Source organism: Nyctereutes procyonoides, unplaced genomic scaffold (assembly GCF_905146905.1).
Source record: "Nyctereutes procyonoides isolate TBG_1078 unplaced genomic scaffold, NYPRO_anot_genome, whole genome shotgun sequence".
Classification (NCBI taxonomy): Eukaryota; Metazoa; Chordata; class Mammalia; order Carnivora; family Canidae; genus Nyctereutes; species Nyctereutes procyonoides.
Genome location: NW_026575135.1, coordinates 48,711,724 through 48,737,365, shown reverse-complemented (window position 1 = coordinate 48,737,365; position 25,642 = coordinate 48,711,724). Strand labels below are relative to the sequence as shown.

Here is a 25,642-nt window from a genome sequence, read left to right as displayed (position 1 = left end):
AAAAAAAAAAGTACTAGTTACGTTGAATGGCTTTTGACATCTTTCTATCACTGGGAGAGAGAAGAGACTATGATCACTTGTATTTAGTTTCTGCATTACAGCAACGCTGTATTACTTACTTAGGGATTACTTACTCGGGAAAACTAAGGATTACTAGGAATTACACTAAGGACACAGTTTACTGTAAATGCAGTATGACTCTGACATCTCTTCCTTCTGCTAGCTCTTCGACAGCATTCTTCAGCTGTCCAGGACTGGGCACAGAGTAGGTCCTCAATCAAAGCTTCCTGTTTAATCACATAATTAATTACAGAGAGTGGCAGTCTATACTTTTCACAGAAATACTCATGAGAACATATTTCTCTATTTGTTGGACTAAGTTATTATTATATTTAAGTGTATTGATCCATGCAGCACAAACAAAAGCACATCTACAGTGTGTAAAACAGACATTTTAAGCATCCAAAAAAAAATGTGCTGTTCCACATAATTTTCCACAAAGATCTACAATTCTGCACATATCTTCCACCAGAGCCAGTGCTAAGATTAATATGAGATTTCTGAAATCAGTAAAACTGTAATCTTGACCCAAACAACTGTGAGCTACCTCCTGTCTTCCGGATTGAAAGGGCAGATTGAATTTCCCTGAAATGCCAATACCAAAATTCTTTACATTCCAGCTAAAAATGCTTTGCTTACCATAAGACTTTGGCTTCTGCCCTGCCTTTTTCTCCTCATTTTCATTTAGATTCAATGTGTAATTATTAGTGGTTAACTCAGGGTCACATTTTGTCCTTCTGCTGAGAGGACGTGCACAAGAAGGCACACTCCCTGAGTGGGGTTAATTGAAAGCTGTGGCTGCACCAAATAAAGCAGAATAGGGAGACCCTTCCCCATCCCTTCCAGTTGATACCCTAGCCTTTCTGCAAACAGCTGTCATTTCAGTTTATGCCCCTCCTTGCCATAGGGCAGGATCTACCTCAAACAAACTCAGGCTTGAGGGGCGTTTTCTGTGAAGACATCAGGACCTGGCAGACAGACAACGTGGAAGCTGTGAGTACCTTTGACACCAAGGCTACTGGTTGGCTGGGTTTTCTTGTATCATAGTGATCCTACTGATGAGGAAAAAAAAATTCCTTGGGTACAGGACAGAGAGCACACTCCTGGTGCTCTTAATTTATAGGAAGTGAGCACAGTGGCTTCCCACCTCTACTCTCAGGACCAAATACACTCACTCATTCACATACTCACACACACATCAGTAAACAGTTACCTAATGTTTATTATTAAAGCACTAAACAAATGCAGGAGGAGATTCAAATATACACTGGAATTTACTATTTTCTGGGTCCAAATATCCGGAGCTGCTAATGTGAACGCACTCCCCAGCACTTCTCTCTTTGATCAGGTGTACCTTCTGAGTGCCAAGCTGGGTGCATGGGAGACTAGAGAAAGAGGAGATCTTTCATTTTCCTTCGTGCTATCTGGGACCTTAACTCTGCACAAGGGAAGCCGGGCAGAATTTGAAGAAAGATCTGCAGAAAGCACAGCTTGGTGATTTTAAGATTGGAAATGGTATGTTGTAGAAACTGTAGTTAAATAGAAACTAGTGAAAAAGCCAGAAGAAAGGAAATAAGCTTGGGGGGTGGGTAGTAACCAAAGGAGAAGAGTGAGGAACTGATCTCTACCAAGGATGGCGGTGGGATTTTGGTTCAGCTTTTAGAGCTTAGCTTAGAAGGTCCAGAGTCCATATCTAGCTATCTGTGAGCTAGACTAAATTATCCATGATATACATTATGCTAAATGCAATGGAACAGGTGGAGACAAAATAGCATTACTGAAGACCTCTCCTTCCATCTCACAGATAGTTAAAAACCTAAGTAAACCCAGGAAATTTGTTTTTGAGTACTAGAGCTGTGGCTGATTTTTTTCCTCTCACTTCTCTGCCATAGTTTCCAACTTTTCTATAGTGAGAATGTACTTTTATAGATATATTTAAATAAATTATTTTATAAAAATAGAACCAACCTCCAGACTTGAGAGAGAGGGCCTTGGGTCAGACTAGACATTGCTGAGTAGATCAAGAAATCCCAGAGCTCCCAGGGCTTAACACCAACTGCTGCCAATTTCTGGATCTGTTGGCTTTTCTGAGTCCAGCAGTTAACAAGGGAATAATCATGTCTGCCTTCCTTACAAGACTAGTTCTGAAGGTCACTAGATAAATGTATAAAAGTGTTTTGTATCAAGCACTTAATTAGTGTGAGATAGTATTTTTCCAAGTATTATTCCAACTTTCTAGAAAACTAAGAGGGTAGGGATATATATAAAGAAGGTAGAGATTTTAAATGGATTTCCCCTCCTTAATTTAAGTTCCAGTGAAATCCACAGATTAATTGTGACTGTCAAAGGCACTCTCTGCTCAGGGCAGATTCTGAAGCAAAAACAGAAACAGAAATTCAGCAGTAACAATCTTTACTGCACACCAGGTAACTTGTATCATTGTGAAATCTTCATGTCCTGGAACTGAGCTCCTGAGAGATCTTCCTACCCTTCCAGTTCTGGTAGAATCTGACCTCCTGGGGGGAACAGTGAAACCCTACTAATGCGGAAGAGACCTAGCAAAGATCTATTTGAGACTACAAGATATCAAGTGACTTCCCCTGAGATTGGCCCCAAGTTTGGTTTCAAGTTCTCTCTCACCTTGATGTGCTTAGCTACCACCTAGAGGAGCTAGAGGAACTAATTAACTGAGCCTGACAAGAACTAACAATAAGTCTATCAGGACAAGGCTACAAACTTTTGTCGACACTAGCTCATGGCCAAAACTGTTTCTCACTCTGGCTCTCATTTGCACGGTGCGTTAGGAAAACAGATGATGTCAACACCAGCTGAGAAGACAAGTTATCTCAATACTCAACCTCTGGCAGGAGAATTTGTGTCCTGATTTATTTTTAGTGCTTTTCTACCTTAGTAATCCGGTAAACTGAAGAAAAGCCAGCAACCTGACTGTTCTCTGAGCTCACAACCCTTATTTATCCCTTAGTAATCAGCAAGACATGTAGTCATCTGAGGGAGAATCTACTAGAGGTTTGGGGTCCCATCATTTGCAAACTTTCAGAGACCACACAAGATTATTATCCCAACCCAAGTGGAAGCATGTAGTAATCACTGGTAGCAATCTTTGACTCATGAGAAAAAGACAAAGAGAGGCTGCTAACAAAAATAGGTATCTACCATCTATCATTTTTATCAGCAGGGTGGAAGATAGGGTAAAAAGCAAGAATTCAGTTTTACCTCTCACAAAATGTTAGATCTTAAATTAAGGCACACATTATGCTTATCTTGAGCTTCAAATAGGACTGTTGCTAGGAATTCACAATGAATAAAAAGTATCTTTTCACCCAGATGCAGAAAGTGAAATATCAAAATATTCATCAGTCATTTCCACATTTTTGCATTTGGATTTAACCCCAAATATTTAAATTTATTTCAATCTTATACAGCTTGTGAGGACAGATTTATCCAACACCAGCTGTCCTCATATTTAAAAGCTGTACCACAAAGATAAAATTAGAATCAAGCTAGGATCATATTGCTCTGCAAGAATTCTGGTCTATGTCCCACTGATGCCCTGAGCCACAAATGACAAACCAAATAACAGCATTATGGTTGTTTTTCTTGAACAATTCCTAAGCAGCCATAGTGTGGTAGAAACTGCATATATTACAAAAAAAAAAAAAAAGGATGTGCCCTAAACATATAGAATTATACCTATGAGTACAAACTTATTTCCTTTTTTTTATTTTTTAAATTTGTTTATTTTTTATTATTATTTTTTTACACTAAGTGTTTTTTTTTTTATAAATTAATTTTTATTGGTGTTCATACAAACTTATTTCCAAGATGACTTCTCACTCAAATGGGAGGAAAGTATGTACTGTTTCAACAGAGCAGGGAATAAGGGAAGTCAACGATCACAACTACCACCACCATTTTATTCTGGAGCTTTCCATTATAGGAATTTTCCAAATATGCATGAAACTCAAATTAGACTGAAGTCTGGATAAGGTACAACTGTTCATTAAATCAAACAGTAAAGACCAGATGTCATCATCTCAGTGTTAGACGTTTGGTATGACAATGTATTCTGTAAAAAAGTAATAAAAAGGAAAAAATAATCTCAAGATTCTAAAAAAGATTATTTGTTTAAAATTCACCTTGACTAAAATCTAATTGTAAAAGCATAGCAATGTAAAAAAATACATTGCTAATGTTCTCCGTTCAGTTTAGAAGATCATTATTTCTCAACAGACGTTTTACAAGAGAAAAAAGCAAAAGCGATTGATAAACACACAAAACATGTACAACCTCATTTATGATTAAAGAAATACAAGTCTATGAAATAATGAGATAACCACATTAAGAGGATTAAAATGAAGTTCTTTTCTTTTTTTAACAGGATTGTTTTTTAAGATTTTATTCATTTGACACAGAGCACAAGCAAGGAAAGCAGCAGGCAGAGGGAAGAGGAGAAGCAGGGAGCTTTGATGCAGGGAGCCCAATGCAGGGCCTGATGCAGGGCTTAATCCCAGGACCCTGGGATCATGACCCAAGCCAAAGGCAGCCACTTAACTTCCAGGTGCCCCAGGAAGTTATTTTCAAATAACTATTGAGAATGCACTATTTCACAAAGGGGCAAATAGGCCATAACTATTAACATGTAAAATGTGCCTTATTTCCCCCTTATAATTCCACTGCTAGAGTTATACTTACAAGAAGGTACAAAGGTGTATTTATAAAGATGCTCACTTAAGTATTGTTTTTAATAATTCCCATATTCTTCTACAGTAAATAAAGAAAAGTATTACAAATTACATAAAAAATTCTTTTTTTTTAAATTTTTTTTATTATTATTTATGATAGTCACAGAGAGAGAGGCAGAGACACAGGCAGAGGGAGAAGCAGGCTCCATGCATCGGGAGCCCGACGTGGGATTCGATCCCGGGTCGCCAGGATCGCACCCTGGGCCAAAGGCAGGCGCCAAACCGCTGTGCCACCCAGGGATCCCCTACAAATTACATAAAAAATTCTATGCAGAAACTTAGAAGAATAAATTAGATTTATATTAACTAGAAAAGCAAGGTATAATATATATAGGATGGTTGTATTTATGAAATAATAAAATTATATACAGAACTGTACATGTATAAAATTATACATCTGGAAGGATATTAAGAAACTGTTAATAGAAATTGGGAGCCTGGAAAGGACCAACTTGTATTTTATACCTTCTGAATGCTCTGAATTGTTGGAATTTTTGCCTTAAACATATGCTACTATTGTTTTTTAGAATCTTCTAGCAAAAGAAAAAAATCCCTTGGCATTCATAGGTTCATTTCAATTTTCTGGAAAATTATTTGCATGGAACATCCCAAGTCCCCTAAAGGTACTTTATAAATCAAAAGAATTAAATTATACCCAGAGTAGTTTGTAACATTGACTATATTCCACTGTATTCTGACTCTCTAAAAACTGGTAATTCCTGAAGTTTGGTAGAATTGGCCAGAATTCCATTCATTTACTATGACAGATAACAAAAAGGAAACTATTGCATATCTCTCTTTAATTTTGAAAATAGATTTGACCTGGGGTGCCTGGGTGGCTCAGCAGTTGAGTGAGCCTTTGGCTCAGGTCCTGGGATTGAGTCCTGCACATCGGGCTCCCTGCAAGGAGCCTGCTTCTCCCTCTGCCTCCCTCTCTGTGTCTCTCATGAGTAAATAAATAAAATCTTCAAAAAAAAAAAAGTAAGTAGATTTGACCTTCCAGGATACATTTCTTCATACCTTGGTATCATTTCAATGATTTAAAAAGACTTAATGCTATATGATCTAATGCGGGAAGAATATTAAGTATGACAATACTCTGAGAACATTAAATTCCTCCAAGACATTCATAAAAAAGACCTCTGTAGCAACCATCAGTTGTTCTCTGTATTTACAGGTCTGATTGTGCTTTTTGTTTCTTTTTCTTTAGCTCTATTCGTGAGTGGAATCATACGGTATTTGTCCTTTCCAGTCTAACTTATTTCATTTCGTGTAATACTCTTTAGGTCTATCCATGTTGTCTCAAATGGGACAATCTCATCCTTTTTGAAGGCCGTGTAATATTCGTGTGTGTGTGTACGTGTGTATCACATTTTCCTTACCCATTCATCTATCGAGAGATACTTAGGTTGCTTCCATGTCTTGGCTAAATAATGCTGCAATAAACATAGGGATACATAAATCTTTTAAAGTTAGTGTTTTCACTTTCCCTAGGTAAATACCCAATACTGGAATTATTCGATCATATGGTATTCTTATTTTTAATCTTTGGAGGAACCTCTATATTGTTTTCCACAATGGCTGTACCAATTTACATTTCCTTTTTTTTAAATATAAATTCAATTTGCCAACATATACTATAACATCCAGTCCAATTTACACTTCTACCAAAAGAGCATGAAGGCTCCTTTTTCTCCACATCCTCACCAACATTTGTTGTTTCTTGTCTTTTGGATTTGAGCCATTCTAACAGGTATGAGGTGATGGTTGCCAGAGGGAACAGTGGTAAGAGGCTGGGCAAAATAAGTGAAGGAAAAAGGGAGATATAGGCCTCTAGTTATGGACGAGGAAGTGATGGGAATAAAAGGCGGAGCATAAGGAATACAGTCGGTGATACTGTAATAGCGATGTAACAGGACAGATGGCAGCTACACTTGTGGTGAACATAACAATGTGTAAGCTTGTCAAATCACTAAGCTGTACACCTAAAACTAATGTAACATGTCAACCATACTCAATGAAAGAAAGAAAGAAAGAAAGAAAGAAAGAAAGAAAGAAAGAAAGAAAGAAAGAAAGAAAGAAAGAAAGAAAGAAAGATGGAAGGAAGAAAGAAAGAAGAAAAAAAGGAAAGGAAAGGAAAGGAAAGGAAAGGAAAGGAAAGGAAAGGAAAGGAAAGGAAAGGAAAGGAAAGGAAAGGAAAGGAAAGGAAAAGAAAAGAAAAGAAAAGAAAAGAAAAGAAAAGAAAAGAAAAGAAAAGAAAAGAAAAGAAAAGAAAATTAAAAAAAAGAAAAGAAAAGAACCTCTAACCTCAGGTTGAAGAATCCAAGGACCTAAGACTAAGTAAATGACAAGCAAGCATGTTCTGATATGGGAAAGTACTCTGTATGTCACTAAATGGAAAAGAAATTTAGATTAGTAGAATATCAGTGTATTCATTGGGACTACTATCTCACCTGATCTCACCATACCTCAGGCTGGAGAGAACTACTCCAATTATCTGCATTTTGGCACACTACACAGAAAAGCCTTCCACAGATGTAGGCTGAGGTGGTGATTTTAATTTCCTTCTCTTCATGGATTCTTCATGATATTACTTTTGAGTACTTTAAGTGTGTGCATGTGTTATTTTTTTAAGAGACCTCAGCTGTATGACATGTATAATTTATATCATGGATGGTAAATTAACATGCCTGATCTTCCTCTACTTTATTTCCTGCTTTATTCCTTATCTTATTTTAAATAATAAATCGAATCCTGTGAACTCATCACTCCACCCAGGAACTAGAAAAATGCAAATAACTGACAATATCTATGGGCTCCTCCCCTAAACCTAACCCCTATCGGCCTTCTGTCTATTGTAACCATGATTCTTTATTTTGCATTTATCATGTCCTTGTTTTTTTAAATAGTCTTATCAAGGATAGATTATGTTAACTGTCTTATGTTAAAATGCCCAGAATTAGGGGGCACCTGGGTGGCTCAGTCAATTAAGCGGCTGCCTTTGGCTCAGGTCATGATCCCAGGGTCCTAGGATTGAGCCACACATCAATGGGGCTGCTGCTGCTCCCCCTGCTTGTGCGCTCTGTCAAATAAATAAAATCCTTAAAAGTAATAATAATAAAATAAAATGCCATTATTAAACAGGATGAATTCCTTCGTTCAGCTATTAGCATTACAATGATGTTGACGAAGGGCAGGACCCTGCATCACACACTCTGGGAAATACAGATACCTGAGAGAGCAAAGCACTGAACCTGGCCCTCAATATATTTTGGTTGAATTGGATCTAGCAAAAAGATTTACCAAGCACACAGTTTATGACTGCATCTTTAAATAAACAAGGGACTGGTGGGGATCTCTTGGAATCTGGGCAGACTAAGGAGATTTGTGATCTAAACAACTCCTCCTGCCCCCCACACCCCCGACCCAGGGCCACTCTTTAAAATAGGTAGCTTCCTGGTTGCCAGCCCCCTCCTCTCTCTCCTTCCTGCCACTTCTCACTTGGTATTAAGGGCCAGAAGTTGAGTCTCTGCTCTTTATAGTTTATATGAAACTTCTACCCCATGTGTCCTATACATGATGACAGATAAATTTCCCTTAAGTACAGGTCCTGTCATGTCATTCTATACCCAGTACAGAACTCACGGTGATTCCATAACACATAGATCATCTAAACCCTTACTGTGATGCTCAAGGCCCTTTGAGATCTGATCCTCACCAATCTTTCCAACCTTCTCTCTCCTGTCAAACAGACTTGCTATGCCCTATGCATGCCTCACATTATAACCAATGTTAAGACTCTGCTCGTGCTATTTATCAAACTAAATACTGTCTGTAGACCAGCAGTATTAGTTTTATCTGGGATCTTGTGAGAAATGAAGGACCTCAGGCCCCAACCCACATTTAGTGAATCAGAATCTGTATTTCAACAAGATTCTTGGGAGTTGCAAATCAATATTGGATTGTGTGAACTGCTGTCAAATGAGCAAATGCTTTTCCATGGTGCTTAAACCGTTATTATTTACCTCCTACAAAACACATGAGTAACTAGAAAAGCAAGAGGCTATCCAAATGACATACCTATGGTAGGCTGCTGAACCCTCAGAAGCAATGGAATATACTAATATATACTAAGTGGTTGGCTAATTTGGTTCCAGTTCTACAGCCTAAAAGGTAACTAAACTCACCATCCTTCTCTTTACGGTCTGACAAGTCAGAGCAAACACAGACATCACACCCACACAAGCATACATAGGCATGGATACACAGTCTTTTTATGGAGAGGATCCTTAACAGAAAAAAAAAAAAAACCTGTAAAAGAGAGTGAGGTTCAAGCCTGATAGAACTATCCAAACTATTTTTGGGTCAGCTAGACAAAGCACTCTAAGTTCCTTTAAACTCAAAGTGAGGGCCTAGATTTACTTGATGGGCTCTAAGGTCATTTTGGACTCTAATATTTAAGGATTCTCCGACTTAAAGGATATCACTTGTGCACTGTCCCAGAAGTGACTGTAGGGACCTGGGACAGCCCTGAGATTAAGTCTGAAGCTGCAAAGCCTCCCTTCCTCTCTTAGTTCTCTCTAAATCCTAGCTTTTCTGCAACCTTCCTGAAAAGCTCCCACTCTGCACATGTATCTGCTATTATGACCCCCTCCCCCCACCTTCCTGGCACATAAAACGGCCCTTTGCCTCCATGAGCTTGTCACTGTCACACTTCTCTCCCCTAGTCTGTGCTTAGCTTCTCAATCTTTCACACAGTTCAACACTGCCAATGTGACAATGAGCTAAATTAAACTGTGCTAAAAGAAGAAAGTGAGGAGAGAAAGATGTCCTGCTAACCTGTCCTCACCATCCTTTTCTCCTTCCCGTGTAGAATTCTTTAGGAACTTTCTGGAGAGAAGTGAAATGGTGTATCATTACATCATACTCTATAGTGAAAGAGTGCGAGTTAGTGAGAATCTGCCCTTCGGATCTGTTAAATATTTTCATTCACTGAACACATTCTCAGTTCTGCCTCTGCCAAGGTCCTGGACATGGGTCTTGGGGGCTTTGACCCAAAGTTATTTCACATCTCAAAAATGCAATCAATCACCACATGTCTCTGTCACATTTTGCAAACAGCTTTTTGTACACTGTCCAGCTCAATTTATTTCAACACCACATATATTTTTCTTATATGTCTAAACAAGAAACAGAAACCACTATCAGAGTTAAGTTTTTGACTCGATGTCCAGTGTATGAGAAGATTATTTTTTTTTGTATGAGAAGATTATTAATGAACATTTCTGTTCATATCCTTATAAGGTCCCTCCTGAGCCCAAGAGCTAGTTATAAAGTTGAACTTCAGGCTTTCCTTTAGAACCTGGGTAACCTTTCCTCTGATTTCCCAAGAAATACACAGGTCAAGGAAATATATTTCTTATAAGAAAGGTTAAGAGCTCTCTAGGGATGGACTATGTGGATTTTATTCCTGGCTCCACCACTTACTAGCTATGTGACTCTGGGCAATTTGTGTGACCTCTATACGCTTATGTTTCCTCATTTGTAAAATGAAAATAATAGTATCTCTACATCTTGGGGTTTTGCGAAGATTCAATGACACAATGCATATAAAGTAACCACTTTATAATACAGTGTCTGGGTATTAATCTCGTTCTATAATTGTTAAAAATCAACACTCAGGGAGGACTGTAAGTCGTCTTTTTTTTTTAATTTGCAAAGCCTGCTTAATGCTACAGATTCTCCTCTCTAGGACTCTTCTAGTTACATATAACTCTAGCACATGCTGCTGTCCATGTGGTAGGTAACCTGACTCCCAGCTAATGACAGTCTTAGCTGTCCTATGCACAGTATTCCTCTTGGCAATGACTCTGTATGTGTGCAGGGCAAACAGAAATGGAACAGTCACCGTTAAAAATCAAGCATGATCTTTTAACATAAAAACTCAAACACTCAAGCCAGTGGCATCAAAAAGGACAAATATTCTCTGCTTTTGTTTAAACATCAAAGGAAATGAAAGCTTTAAGGTTAAATATCATTCTTTTCTGAACTTAGCGGGATGTGAAAGAGATTAGGAGGGATCTCCACTCCTCTACCTCCAAGACGACTTGCCAAATGGCTTACCTGCTTCAGACTGCCACCACCAGAGAGGGTGTCGTGTGGGCTAAAGTAACCATTCTTACTGCTTAAAGACAAAAGAAGGGGTAGAATACCTCCAACAGAGAAATTGGTGTCTTTGTCTGAACCACTCTGTCAGATATACATAAAATATATAGTTTTATAATATATACAATATACATAAAATATCAGTTTTGATGTGGGCTTGAGGATGTGATAGCTTTCAAAGGTTCAATCTAAAGGAAGAAAACACTAACTACAAGAAAGGGTTGTGGCGAGCAAGCCGGTGACAGAGGTGGGGAGAGCTTACAAAATATAAACTTTCATTAATTTGGAAGTTGTGCCAAAAGTTGGAATGAAGGTGGTTTATTGCTTCCGAGGCAGTTACCTCTAGGCAACTCTTCTCCTGACATCTCTCATCAGCACAGTCATGACTGATGCTGAAAAATGAGGCCAGGAAGTATTAAAGATTATTTTCTTAGAATCTAGGCCTCTGCCACCACTGTTCCTTTGCCACAGGGCTGGCTCAAGTTCAATATTTTATGCTCAGGTAAGAAAAAAAAAATCTACTGAACTCAATCTTGAGCTAAATCCAAGTTTTCTAACAAAGCAAAGTAAAAAGTAGCTTGCCACATAATTCAAACCAAACATTTGTTTATCTTGGTATCTGAGCCCTAAGACCTGAATTTTTTTTATAAGAATTATATAAATTGGGTCTTTGGCAACTAGTTCCTGTAATGCCACAGCTGAAGGTCCAAGAAATCACAACAGAACAAAGTAAAAGAAGTTTTCCTTCAAAAGAGAAAGGTTATTATTGGGACACCTGCTCTTAGAGCCCTAAGCCTTAGGGTGAGAAATCTGACAACCCCAGGGCCACTGTGGTATGAAAAACCCAAACCACATGAAGAGGCCCTGAAGAATGAGATACCATGTGGAGAGAGAAAAACAAAGACCGAAAGATGACACCAAGCAGCATCAACCTGCCAGATTTGTTAGTAAGGAAACCATCTTGGAAAAAAAGTACCTTCTAGGCCCATCTGCCCCAGTTGACAATACTCAAATCAGAAAGGAACTACCCACCTAATGCTTTCCAAATCCCTGACCTAAAATAGCAAGTCACAGGAGAAACACCACACATCCCAAAAGAACTCCTTAGCAAGAGTTTCAAGAGATGTCTCAGTTTTTTCAAGCCCACAAAGATCTTAGCATCAGGGAGAGGAAGTAGTGACATTTTTAATCATGACCATTGTATCTTTTGATGGGAGAAGCATTCTGAGAAAGGCCACGTACAATGTGGACCTGACAACCAAAAAAACAGTACAGTAAGGTTGGGATACACAGATATTCAAACAGAAATCTGCATGCTACTTACAATGTAGCAGTTATCTTTTTAAAATACCTTTGTAGATAGATGAATGGATAAAGAGACACACACAAATCACACACAATGGAATATTACACAGCCATTAAAAAGGATGAGATCTTGCCATTTTTGACACCATGGATCGCCCTACAGGGTATTATGTGAAGTGAAATAAGTGAGACTGAGAAAGACAAATATTGTATGATTTCACTAACACAAATAACACAAAATGACACAAATGAATATAAATAAACAAAAAAGCAGAGTCAGACCTACAAATACTGAGAAATAACAGCTGCCAGAAGGAAGGAGGGTGAGGAAATAAGCAAAATGGATGAAGGGGAGTGGGAGATACAGGCTTTCAGTTACAAAATAATTAAATGATGGAAATAAAAAGCACAGCACAGGATATACAGTTGATGATATTGTAATAACATCATATGGTAACAGATAGTAGCTACATTTGTGATGAGAATAGTATATTAGAGATGTTATATAAAGGAATTCCTACATCCTACACCTGAAATTAATGTAACATCGTATGTCAACTATGTCCAAATAACAGTAAGCATTTTACTCTAACATGGAAAGACATGACTGATACACTCCTTGATACAGATACTCTGCTTGGCACAGTGTGAAAGCAAGAAATCTGACCAATTCTGGGGAAGACCCAAAACATTAAGTATGATCAGGTAAAATTTGTAGTCATCTGGAAAGCAATAGCCTATCCTTCATATTATTTTAACATGTTGAAAATAAAAACAGGTTATTTGGGATCCCTGGGTGGCACAGCGGTTTGGCGCCTGCCTTTGACCCAGGGTGCGTTCCTGGAGACCCAGGATAGAATCCCACATCGGGCTCCCAGTGCATGGAGCCTGCTTCTCCCTCTGCCTGTGTCTCTGCCTCTCTCTCTCTCTGTGTGTGACTATCATAAATAAATTTTAAAAAAATAAAATAAATAAAAACAGGTTATTTCTTTTCTCTGAAAAGCAAGGGAAAAAGAACGACAGAGCCAAACATGAAAGTAGTATGGTAAAGCACAAAGACATAATAAAAATAAAAACCCACTATCACCAGAAAATGGTCTAGAAAAAACAGGGAAGAAATGATACAGTGCATTTGTAAAACTTCCTATATACTAAAACTTCCTTAAGAACTTTTTGAAAACATCATCAAAATACTCAATTGGGGCAACTGGGTTGGGCATCTGACTCTTGGTTTCAACTCAGGTCATGATCTCAGGGTGGTGAAATCCAGCCCTAAGTAGGGCTCCATGCTGGGTGTGGATCCTGCTTGAGATATTCTCTCTCTATATCTACCCCCTATCAGCTTGTGTGCATGTTCATCCTCTCCAAAAACAAAACAAAACAACAACAACAACAACAAAAACCCTCAATGGATGCAAATATCATCTTCTCTTAAAACCTGAGTATGTTCACAAGTCAAATTCATTCATTTTTACAGGGACTGATACTGGTGGGCCATATTTCAAAAAGTGACAGAAATCATCACACATACGTACAACTCATCACTCCCTTTCTGACTGGCCTCATGTACTTCTTTCATCAACTGTTTTTTTCCTCCTCTTGCTCTGTTAGGTATAATGTGAAAATAATGTCTTCCACAGTATCTGGTGCTTTGTAGACAATGCACATTAATTAGCTTTCTGTGAACATAGGTTATTTAGTACGGCATTTGTTATCAAGCAAAAGATAAATATTTAAAATAAACACTAAGTCATAAAATAGGCAAACAAAAGAAAGCATATTGTAACAGCATAGTAAACTTCTCCTCAAGTCAAATAAGTAACTTAGTAAAGATACACCAACTTTAGCTTCTTATGTGAATTTCACTAAGTTTTCTCACTGTCATGTGACATTAAAACATGTGAGGGATGCCTGGGTGGCTCAGTCAGTTAAGCATCAGACTCTTGATTTTGGCTCAGGTCATGACCTCAGGGTTGTGAGATCGAGACCCATGTTGGGCTCTACACTTGGCATGGAGCCTGCTTGAGATTCTCTCTTCCTTTGCCCCTCCTCCACAACTCACATACACATGCAAGCTCTCTCTCAAACAAAAAATAACAAAAATAAAACATTTTATGTTGCTAATCTGCCTTATATCACTTCTCTTTGCCCAAATTTTGCCTGATGCAGCTTCTATCAGATTCTTAGCTGTTCACTTTTAAATAACTCTAACATTCTACTTTTCAAACCATTGAACCTACATTATATCCATGAAGCTAGCAGAACACTGCAGATATCCTAGCTATCCAGGCAATGTTATAACGGCATCAGCATTGTTCATTTGTGTGATCTCTATGTATCTTGTAATCTTTCCAAGGTAAGACTGCCAAGGTCTTGGACTCTTCATTTGGCGGAGTCTAATTCTGTTCTCTTTACAAAGAGCTAGGGTTACACTCAGCAAAGGTTACCATTTACGTGAGCCATGAAGCCTGCTAGCATAACTCATCATGAAAGTAAAATCCTTAGCTATTTTTTCTCTCAAGGACATCCCGAGTGCTACCTAAAATCAAGAAGGAACACTTCAGGACAGGTCACATGTAGGGAGGGCCCACACATACTGAGAATCCACATTTTCACTCTAATATTTTGGAGGGTGGCATTATTTCACAGCAGCCAAATAAAGGGTTGTTGGTTTTCTTTTTTCCTCTGAAAACCTCCTTTTCTATCCCCCAGAGGAAAATACATGAGAACTGAATGTAAAGACTACAGTAGCTTTAGCAAGAGAAGTCAATATTTTAAAATGAACTCTGTCTTAGAAATTTATCCTTTTCTGGAAGTGGTTCTCAGGTTCAGTTTTGTTTTACCACTGAACGAAATGAGTTCTGAAAGGTTTGCTTTCATAATAACATTTTAAACTGTTTAAGTAGTTTCTAAGGCTCAGTTCATCTTTCAAATCTCAGGGTTCGAGAGCAGCCTAAACTCTGATCACTTCTGCTTTTAGGTCCAATGTTTATCTATCTTTCTCTTATCCTCTGATGTGACTTCATCCGCTCTGGTAATTACAAAAATCAGAGATTTTTAAAGCACAATCAGATTCTGAGAATTTAAAAATATTTAAAAAGAGCTAACAGACTTAGAAGAAACCTTAGGGACCATTTCACTTCTCACTTCTTATTAAATATGCAATAACTAGGACCCCAAAGAGTCTTCCCCAAGGTCATATAACGAGTTAACGACTAATCTAGAATCATTATGTAGATTTTTCTCAAGTCCTGAATTAGTGCTCTCTCTCTCTCTCCCAAACTACCTGGCCTCTCTATATTTTCATCCTTTTCTTTTCTTTTCTTTTTTATTTATTCATGATAGACAGAGAGAGAGAGAGAGAGGCAGAGACACAGGCAGAGGGAGAAGCAGGCTCCATGCAGGGAGCCCAACGCGGGACTCGAACCCGGGACTCCAGGATCGTGCCCTGGGCCAAAGGCAGGCGCTAAACCACTGAGCCATCCAGGGATCCCCTATTTTCATCCTTTTCTATATAATCTTCAGACACAGATTGTCTAATTCATGTTAACCAGTGGCATATCCCAAAGTAAGTGCTGGGTAGTTCTTGGTTCCATTAGTTATCACCATCTCCTTTCATTGGCTGGAAGATCAGGGACAGGAGAGAAGTCCTGCCAGGTCTCCTCACTCCGTGGATTAAATGACAGTATGGGCTATCTGGTGCCTTGCCCAGGAAGTTCGATTGTTCCTACTTACAACAGGAAGCATCTGGGATTTAGGAGGCCCAGTATTACTGAAATTTCCTTTATAAGGACTGGAGCTTCTCTTTGTTCTCATTAGCCTAGGACATTGGACATGTCAAGGTGGGCAAAAAAAAAAAAAACCTCAATCTCATGTGCCACCAAAACTATTCTGTTTATATCTTCCAGCTCTCCTTTGAGATGTGCCAAGGGGCTTAGAAGAAACTCTAGCCTCTTGAACCAATTGACCTTATATTTAATTATAAGGTATGTTTCTTCCAAGAAGTTCCAAAAGTTTCATACACACTCTTTCATTTGATCCTTCTCTTCCCATGAGGGAAAGCATTTCATTTTTATCTTCCTACCACAGCCAGGGCGTCCCTGATGTATACAGGGTTTCTCTCTTCAGGGTCTAACACGCCAAGGTTAGAATCTCTAGAAGCCACACAAACATTCTCAGCTCAAGTCGCAGCCAACTCCACTATACTAGCAACCAGGGATATACACAAAACAGACTAAGTCTCTGACCTCAAGCAGCTTATACACAAAGTAAAAGAACTGTTTGATTACCCACTGAATTCAGAACCATGAATACACTGTACCTAACAGAAGAAAAAAATCACTACAGGCTCAACTACTCAGACTAATATCCAGTTTTACATTTATCTGCTAATACAGAATCCATTTGCTAGAAGTGTATATGGATTGCACTAGAAGACAGGAGATTTATATTCTCATCCCGACTCTTGTACCAAGAGACTACATGACGTTTAGCAAATAATCTAACCTCTCTGGCCCTTAGTTTTATTCTTTGAAGATGTCATTAGACAAGATTTCCAAAGTCTTTTCTTGGTCTGCAATGATTGGTGATTGGTTAACTCCACCTAAGATGGCTGGTGTGGTAGGAGGACTTACATCAGAAGAGGAGGAATCTATTTCAACTGCTTTTATTTGTAGGATGGAGTTGAAGGAAACAGCACAATACAGCACACATCTCCTAAGACTAATTAATAGGGAGATTAATAGCATCTCCCTATGCGTTAATCTATGAAATCAATCATCTCCACACCTACTATGTGTTTCAACCCTAGGCAAGATACTTTGAGGATGGGACACATTTGAAAAGATCTTTAATCTTAAGGAGCTTCTAAATGAAAATATACAATAATAAATAATGAAAACAAAAGCATATGAAAGAGGTTTTAAGTTCATAAGAAAAGAAAATCAAAGACAGCTAAATTAGAAACCTGTGAGAAAAGGTAGAACTTCATCTGGATTTCTATAGAACCACGATCATAATAATAATAGCAGCTAACCTTTAATAAGCACCTGATAACATGGCACACGGCATGCATTAAGTGCTTCTGTGGGCTATCTCACTTAATCCTCAAAACAACCCCAGAAATAAATACTATTATTATGCCTATTTTACAGACTGGAAACGTGACACTTAAAGAGAAGCCTAACATACCTTAAGAGTAAATCTGGACAATCTGAACCCAGAGCATCTCTCACTACTGAATGGCTATGGGATGCTTTCTCCACATGTGACAGAGATCAGCACAGTGTTTGGCACACAGTTTAATGTTCCCTAAATGTCATTTACTTCCTTTTTCTATCCATCCCCCACCACTATTCACCCCACCACTATTTTTTTTTTTACCCCACCACTATTAACTCACATTCTCAACTCACATACCTACACATCTCTGGTTTCCCAATTTAACATTCTTCAAAGTTCAACTGAAGGTCCCACTGTGGGCGAGAAGTTTTCCTACACCAGTCAAGCTTCAGTCTCTGTCAGTGATAGCACTTATTTCCAACAGCCTATTGGGTGATGATGTGCTGTCTTGTGATGTCCCTGAATCTTATTTAATGTGTATGACATTAATGTTATTAATGTCTTATGACCCTGCTTAGGTAGTTTCTATATTATCATTATTATTATGCATCTTTTGCACAACTTATCTTTTCATACAGTTTGTGTCAGCTAACTGTAACTCCTTTGTGTTGTTCCTGGGGACCTGGCATAGGAGACATCAGGAAGTCATCTACAGTTCAAAACCTGAAGTGTTTGTGAAGTTTTCATTCATTACAAAAATGATTCAAGTCAAATAAATAAAGCCAACACTTTCAAGTTTGATTCTATCCTGTTTCGACAGTTTATAGGTATCCTATGATCAGTTTTGGACATAAAGGTAATCTATGCATTTCTGTGATTCCTCTAGCACATGTATACTCACAGAACTGAACTCATCTTCTTCTGAACTACAAAAGAATAATTACCCTTTCAAAAAAGAAAAGGCAGTTCCAGTTCACAGATTTTTTTTTTAAGATTTTATTTATTTATTCATGAGAGACACACAGAGAGAGGCAGAGACACAGGCAGAGAGAGAAGCAGGCTCCATTCAAGGAGCCCGACGTGGTACTTGATCCCGGGTCTCCAGGATCAAACCCTGGGCTGCAGGCAGCACTAAACTGCTGAGCCACTGGGGTTGCCCCAGATTTTTTTTTAATCTGACAAATTATAAAATACTATATACAGACAATAGTAAATGTAATGTATTTGTGCTTTTTTAAAAGGACTTATTTATTTATTTATTTGAGAGAGAGAGAGAGAGAGAGAGAGAGAGAGAGAGAGAGTGTGTGTGTGCGGGTGACCACAGTCAGAGGGGGATAAAGAAGAGAATGTTCAAGCAGACTCACTGCTGAGCAGGGAATCCGACATGGGGCTCAGTCTCATGACCCATGGATTCACAATCTGACAATCTGATCCCCAGAGCATTCCTCACTACTGAATGGCTATGGGATGCTTTCTACATAATAATATGTACATTCTGTAGCCACTGTCCACCTTTAGAAATGAAGCATGAAATAGTATTAGCACATCTTTTACATGGCTGAAATTTTAGCCTAAAGCAAATTAAGCACAAAATGGTTATTAAACCTCAAATTAAGGGAGTTTTTAAAGACTGAAAAAGCCAGCAAGAATTATGACACTATATATTAAGATTAAAAGGATATTAGATAAATCTAATACAAATGGATGATATCAAACATTGTATGTACAAGATTTTTTTAAGCAGGAAATAATTTTTTCATTAAAGCACTGTAGTATAAAGTCACATTACAGACTAGGTTTTCCTGGAATAAGTACAATTTCAAATATTCTATTTACATAAGCCAACAGCTTTCTGAAAATTATAGTGTTTTGTTATTCAGGCTGGTCTATATAACTTCCAACCTATCTCTTTCACCTGGAAATAACATAGAAGTTCTTTATGGGGTCATGGGATCTAACTATCAATTTAGATAAATAAATCATTAGAGGTATAGTGAGGAAAAAATATCAGGTTACAAATTTAGGAGATCCTGACTCCAAACTCTGTTGAATTACTGGCTATGAGATGAACACCAGACTTTCAAATAGCTAACAGAGAGGAAATATAACCAATACTAAGATTTCCAGTATCTGCGAGGAAAAACTAAGCTAGTAGCACAGAAACGTAATTATACGGGTTTTTTTAATATTTTATTTATTTATTTGAGAGAGATCGTGTGTGTGTGTGTGTGTGGAGGCACCTGGGTAAGGGAGAGAAGGAGAGTTAAAACCTCAAGCAGACTCCATACTGAGCAGGGAGCCTAACATGGGACTCAATCTTACAACCCTGAGATCATGACCTGAGCAGAAACCAAGAGTTGGAAGCTTAACTGACTGAGCCGCCCAAGTGCCCCTGATTATTCTCGATACTCAGAATTGAGATAGATTTCTCTACTGAGTACTTATATAGAGATAATATGAACATTGACAATATCCTTCATTGCAGCAATCTGTGAACAGATTTCCTATTATAACAAATATGCTGGGGCGCCTGGGTGGCTCAGTTAGGTATCTGCCTTCAGCTTGGGTCATGATCCCAGGGTCCTGAGATTGAGCCCCATGTCAGGCTCTCCACTCAGCAAGGAGTCTGTTTCTCCCTCTCCCTCTGCCCCTCCCCACCATTTGTGCTCTCTCTCTCTCTCTGAAATAAATAAAATTAAAAAAATAAATATACTGAAGACGTCAGACCAAAACACAAATTCACAAGACAACAATATCTGCCCTATAAAATGCTGCTTTGGGGAAATAAATACCTGTTCTGGGTGTAACTACTATAGCTCTGTAAAGGTAAACATCTGGATTTTTTAAATTAGGAATATTAAAGTAGTCCCATGTTTAGTCAAGAATTCAGACATTCTGGATTCATCTGCTGCCTGTAACTAACTAATTTGCTAGTTGTACTGTGCATACAATACAAGTGGAACCACAGTTTATTAAATTACAAGGAGATCCACACAGAATTTCTTTTTTCTCTTTCTTAGAAGGGAAGTGGGAAGAAAACGTTTCTCTCTCTAATTGTGCTTGGAATATGCTACAGAAATGTCAGAGTAAGTATAGAACATGCATGTGAATGTGCATTTGTTGTCATACGAATATACAGGAAATTCTACTTTAAAAAAATAACCAAAAAAACCCTAAAATTTCCCAAATTTTAAAGTGATTATTTGCCTTATTGTATTATTTCTTCTGCATAATTTGTGTTTAGTAACAGCTCACTGATTATCAGACTAAGACATATAAAATTTAAAGCAAAACTATTAAGAACCATAATCCACTAACTGTTCAAAAAGAAAAAAAATGGAAATTATTATGCAAATCAAAAAAATAAGGACTATAAGTAAAAATGTGATTCATGCCAAATGAATACAGTGAGGCATTTCTATCAAAGCTGCCTCTAATCTTTCACCGGACTGTGTTTGGTTTTGTTTCCACAATAGGATAAAGAAGAAAACCACTAGAGTTTCTTTGACCATCGGTTCCCTGGTTAATGAAACCTCCAACATCAGATCAAGTTACTCTACCTTAGTTCAACCATTGTGTATTGACTCCCAAAGGGTATGTTCAGTTTTAAAAGCCTTCTGAGAGGTCCCAGTAATGGAGACAGAGGCCCAGAGAAAAAGGAATCAATGTAACTTTCTTGAAAAGTATACATGAACAGAGCCTCCAGCTGTATGACCTCAAATAGAATAAGAAAAGAAATTCATTGATCTCAGAAATAACTCCATGGTAGTTCTGTGGGTTGACCATTTGTCTATGTGCCAAACCATAAGAGACAGTTGGTTTCTAGGAGTTTAGTCTAACAGAGTATTGCAACTATTCATGGAATGAATTCCCTTTTAATTAAAAAGTCAGGGAGGGGAGATGCTTTTACAGAAACCTAACAGACAAAAGCAACTGTATAAAAATCTAGGGGGAAAATATCTAGTCAGTCAAATTTACAAGTTATTTATGCCTTTTATATACAGTCTCTAAATAACTGCCAAAGTTCATTTCTCAAATTAATTGCTAGGTGTTAATATTTCACCATCTCAGCTAATGGAATGATGGAGGACAGGGAGGTAAAAAGGGTGGCACTGGAGCAGATAAGCAAAATGACATTTAAATTAGAAGCATTATCCTTTTCAAAGAGGACACTTGGGGTATGGCTGGTAGCATGCTAAAACTCACTGGGTGCAACTACTACCCACTGGTAGCAGCTAAAACTCACTGGGTGCAACTACTACCAACTACTGATTTGGTTGGCTCATTAGCACGATCCTCCCAGGTCTCAGGGCCTTGGCCGTATGGATGAGAGGGTCTCTTTTTCTTAAACCAGATGCAGAGTCCCTGCAGTAGCCTGTCCGGATCCACCTATGTTGTGGCCCCTGTGTTCACCAAGGTAATGTATCCATCCTGCATGGTGCAGTTAGGATTTTATCAATAAATTGTGGGCATCATCAAAAGGGTGAAAAGGAAAAGGAGAAACTAAAAAGAACCTCAGAAATTATTATTTTATGTATCAGAAAACTGAGTCCCAGAAGGGGTGAAATTACTGTTCAATGTCACAGAGCAACTCAAGGTCTTTCCTATACTTAGGCTTTTGCTGTCATCAATCTGTAGCTCTGAAGGGCAATGCTCAGACTGTCCTCCCCATGCAGACGTTGCTCTACCTGACTACAAGTTTCATCTGATTCTCCCAACTAGCCATAAGACACTTTTTTGAGGCAGTCAATAAGCAAAGCAATGTTTATTTCCTCCTTGGGTAACAGGGCTGGTGGTCACTGTGTCTCATCTGGTAGAAGGACCTCAGAATACTCCCCCTCAGCCAAGTTATAACCTGTAAGGTTATTCTAGATTCTAGAGGACTCTGTAGCTGCAAACAGGAGAGAAGGGAGATCCGAACTTAACAGCCATATTTACCACAAATGCCACCCATTCATCTGTGCTCTGGGAGACCAAACCACCTATTTTTATAGACTTTTATGTAACAATGTAACTTTTCACTCCTTAAAGAAAGTCCTCAGATTATTTACCTGACGTGAGCTTCAAAACCTCAAAAAAGGCTGAGTATCTTGCCAGCCCTATTTTGCAGATAAAAGTACCTGAGTTCCACAGAGGTTAAGAGTTTCTGAGTTCGTTCCTATGATTGGCTTCAACCAGCTAGTGGCAGAGTTGAGATACTGGTCCAGTCCTCTAAGTCATGATTCAGGATCTTTAACAAATACAATACTGCCCACACTATCTGACTGATAATGAAGGTTATATCTACGACTGTACGTGTACTCAATAAAGCAAAGGTGAGAGTTTTCAACTACTCTGTTTCGTATTTTGAAAAATGGCCCTTGGGGAAATGAGTAATAACTTTCTCTATGAAGTTAAAGATAACTTATACATGACTGTAAAGCACACTATAAAGCACTAGAAAATCCCAGCAACTCCTTGTTTTGATTAAAGTACAAAAGGGTTGTCAATAATTTTGGCAAAAAGCATACTTACTGAAACTGGCATTCCAAATCATTTTATATGGTGAAAGTTTCTTCCATTCTGTGAATTCTGTTTGTTCTTCAGCATCTTCAAGACATTTCTACAACCAGCGGTCAGCTTGTCGCATTTGAATGCCGAGTCCAGGCAACAACCACAGTTCAAATTCACTGGTACAGAGAGAAAGAGCAGATAGCAGACTCTGAGGACTTCCAGATTTTGAGAAGTATTATGATAAGCTTTTCAATTTGCTTTTTAATTTCAATTAACCCTGAAATCTAATTCATGTTTTAAAGTTTAATAGCTGACTTGTTACAGGCTCAGAAATTTCTATTGTTAAATAATTATGATTTCAAATCTAAAGGATTCATACAATCAGAAAAAACAGCAGTGTTTCTTTGATGAAACAATAGTTTTAAAAGCTGTGAAAAGACTGGTTTATTTTCATAAATTAACTATTTTCTTAATGAGTTTTTAACATATAAACAAGAAATGTGAGAATAAACATTTTTAGAGTAAAACAAATAGTGATGTATAGCTTTCTACTTTATTATTAATGTTACCTAATGTAAATTTAGAGAATAACAAGTATGATGGCATAATTCATGCTAAACATGAAGTTTATACTTTATAAGCAACCTTTCATTCAATCTTCATGTCAAAATTTTGAAGTGTGCATTGTTATCTCCAATTTATAAGAAAACTGTAACCTTACCCACGGTTACAAAGCTAATAAATGCTGTAGCCAGGGTTCAAGCCCAAAATAGTTCTCACCCCAAGTGAAGAAAATGTATTCACTTAAATACTGATAAAGCACAACTGAACTTTTGCACATCACATCCAGGGAAGAAAAACCTCTATTACACAATGTAGTATTAGCATAAAGAAGAAATTTTAAGTCACTCATGCCCACACCACCCAAATTATTAATCTTTTGTATATTTTTCTACAGTAATACATTTATAATGTAATATTCACCTGTATTTTAATTAGATTAAAAGAAAATATTTTCTTGGGAAAAAGAGAGCACCACAGGACCAGGGGTTCAGTAATTGGTTCCCATTCAGAGAACAGATAATTTCTTCACGTTAGAGATGAAGAACTAGAGCCCAGAGAAGTAATTTTCACAAAATCACAGAGCAAACAAAGACAAAAATACAGTTTTTCTGGCACCCTGCCAAGTGTTCATTCCATCATGTATTTTTTCTGGGTTTCCACACAGTTTATAATCTGTGACTCCAGATTACAGTCAATCTTGTATGTGCTTTATTTATTCAAGATATTTATCATATACACATAGTCCCTTCTCCAAATTAAATTAACTATCAACTTTTAAATTCTCTATTCCCTTGTTTTATTTTTCAGAAGCTTCTTTATCATCCGTTCCCGGTAAGCACAATTTTTCATCTCTCTTTTTTTTTTTTTAAACTGATTGATTTCAGAGAGAGAGAGAGAGAGAGAGAGAGTTCAAGCAGGGAAAGTAGGAGAGAGGGAGAGGGAGAAGCAGGCTCCCCACTGAGCGAGGAGCCTGACAGGGCTCGATCCCAAGACCCTGAGATCCCAATCTGAGCTGAAGGCAGACGTTTAACCGACTGAGGCACCCAGGCGTCCCCAATTTTTCAACATCTTGACAATAAATGATTAAGTCGAAATTACCATCAGAAGACTTTGTGTCCTTTATCACTTTGCCTTCTTGAGTAGTTTTGAGGCTATCCTATAACAACTCTTGAGCTGGCACAACAAAAGCAGCAAGATAACTGGGATTTGTCAGTGTATTTATTCATCTATTCATTCACTCAACTTAGTTCAGAGGATACCACATTCCATTCTGGGCACTGAGGAGGTCTTTGCACTCATAGAGCATGTATTCATCCTCTAATCTGGGACTCATGAGCTCTACAGAGAGACAGTAAAGAGGTATGCTGACATCAAACATCCAAGTTGTTGGCTGTCCAAGAAGTAGGTGTAATGCTCATCACAATGTGGCTATTACTATACTAACAAACTATCCTGGCAATGACAATTTTTAGGTCGGCTCAGAAAATTTGTCTATAGGACCTTGAACTAACTACTGTGTAAGTGATAGTAAGTAGTAAGCAGATGTGTCAGACAGTTGATAGGCACATTGTTGGGATTGTTTTAGGTTGCATTTTTAAGATGTATCTTCAGGAGCTCACTCAAAAATAACAAGTCTAATCAGATGGATTTTTTTTTTAAATCTCAAAAATACTGAGATTTGTATTTCTAGTACCTACTTTCCTGACATTCCTCCACACTATTTGTTAATTTGGGGTCTCCAAATACTCTGGTCAAGTTGAATCTCTTGTCTTGCCAGAGGAAGTCTGCACCTTGATTATCACAGAAGCATTTCCTGAAAATGCTGGGGAATTCAGGTGCGTTGCAGAAAATGAGGCTGGGACTGCAGTCTCCACAGCAAGACTCTTCATTTCCCCAGGTAACTACTTTTCAGGATCTCCTTGCTCCAATTCAGCCAAGAGGAGGAGGAAGATTCTGTTTCTATCTAAGGTACATAATTATATTTTTCAGGAGGAAAAGAAGTGGAGAAATCAGAGAGTTCTCCAACATTACCCATGAGGAAACTTTCTCCAAAACTGGCCTCCTTTCCCTGGAGCAATGATATCCACACAAAGGACAAAAGTCCAGATGATATCCCAATGAACATTACTTCAACTATTACTGAACCAGCCAGTTTCAATGAACATGAGATCCAGGTTTCAAAGGAGGATCTCTGCAATGAAAATTTCCCTGAGCTACAACCACAATGGTAA

The 25,642-nt window shown here is 38.0% G+C and overlaps 1 protein-coding gene across 1 annotated transcript; it reads left to right on the top strand.

Moving 5' to 3' along the window:
• Positions 1-924: 924 nt before the first annotated feature.
• LOC129494614 (palladin-like) lies at positions 925-25,642 on the top strand. The gene is made up of 8 exons (XM_055301517.1): positions 925-1,053; positions 20,375-20,440; positions 20,831-20,948; positions 21,709-21,771; positions 22,941-23,079; positions 24,219-24,242; positions 25,189-25,308; positions 25,401-25,642. Exons 2-8 carry the CDS (start codon positions 20,433-20,435, stop codon positions 25,640-25,642), a joined length of 714 nt encoding a protein of 237 aa, XP_055157492.1. The 5' UTR covers positions 925-1,053; positions 20,375-20,432.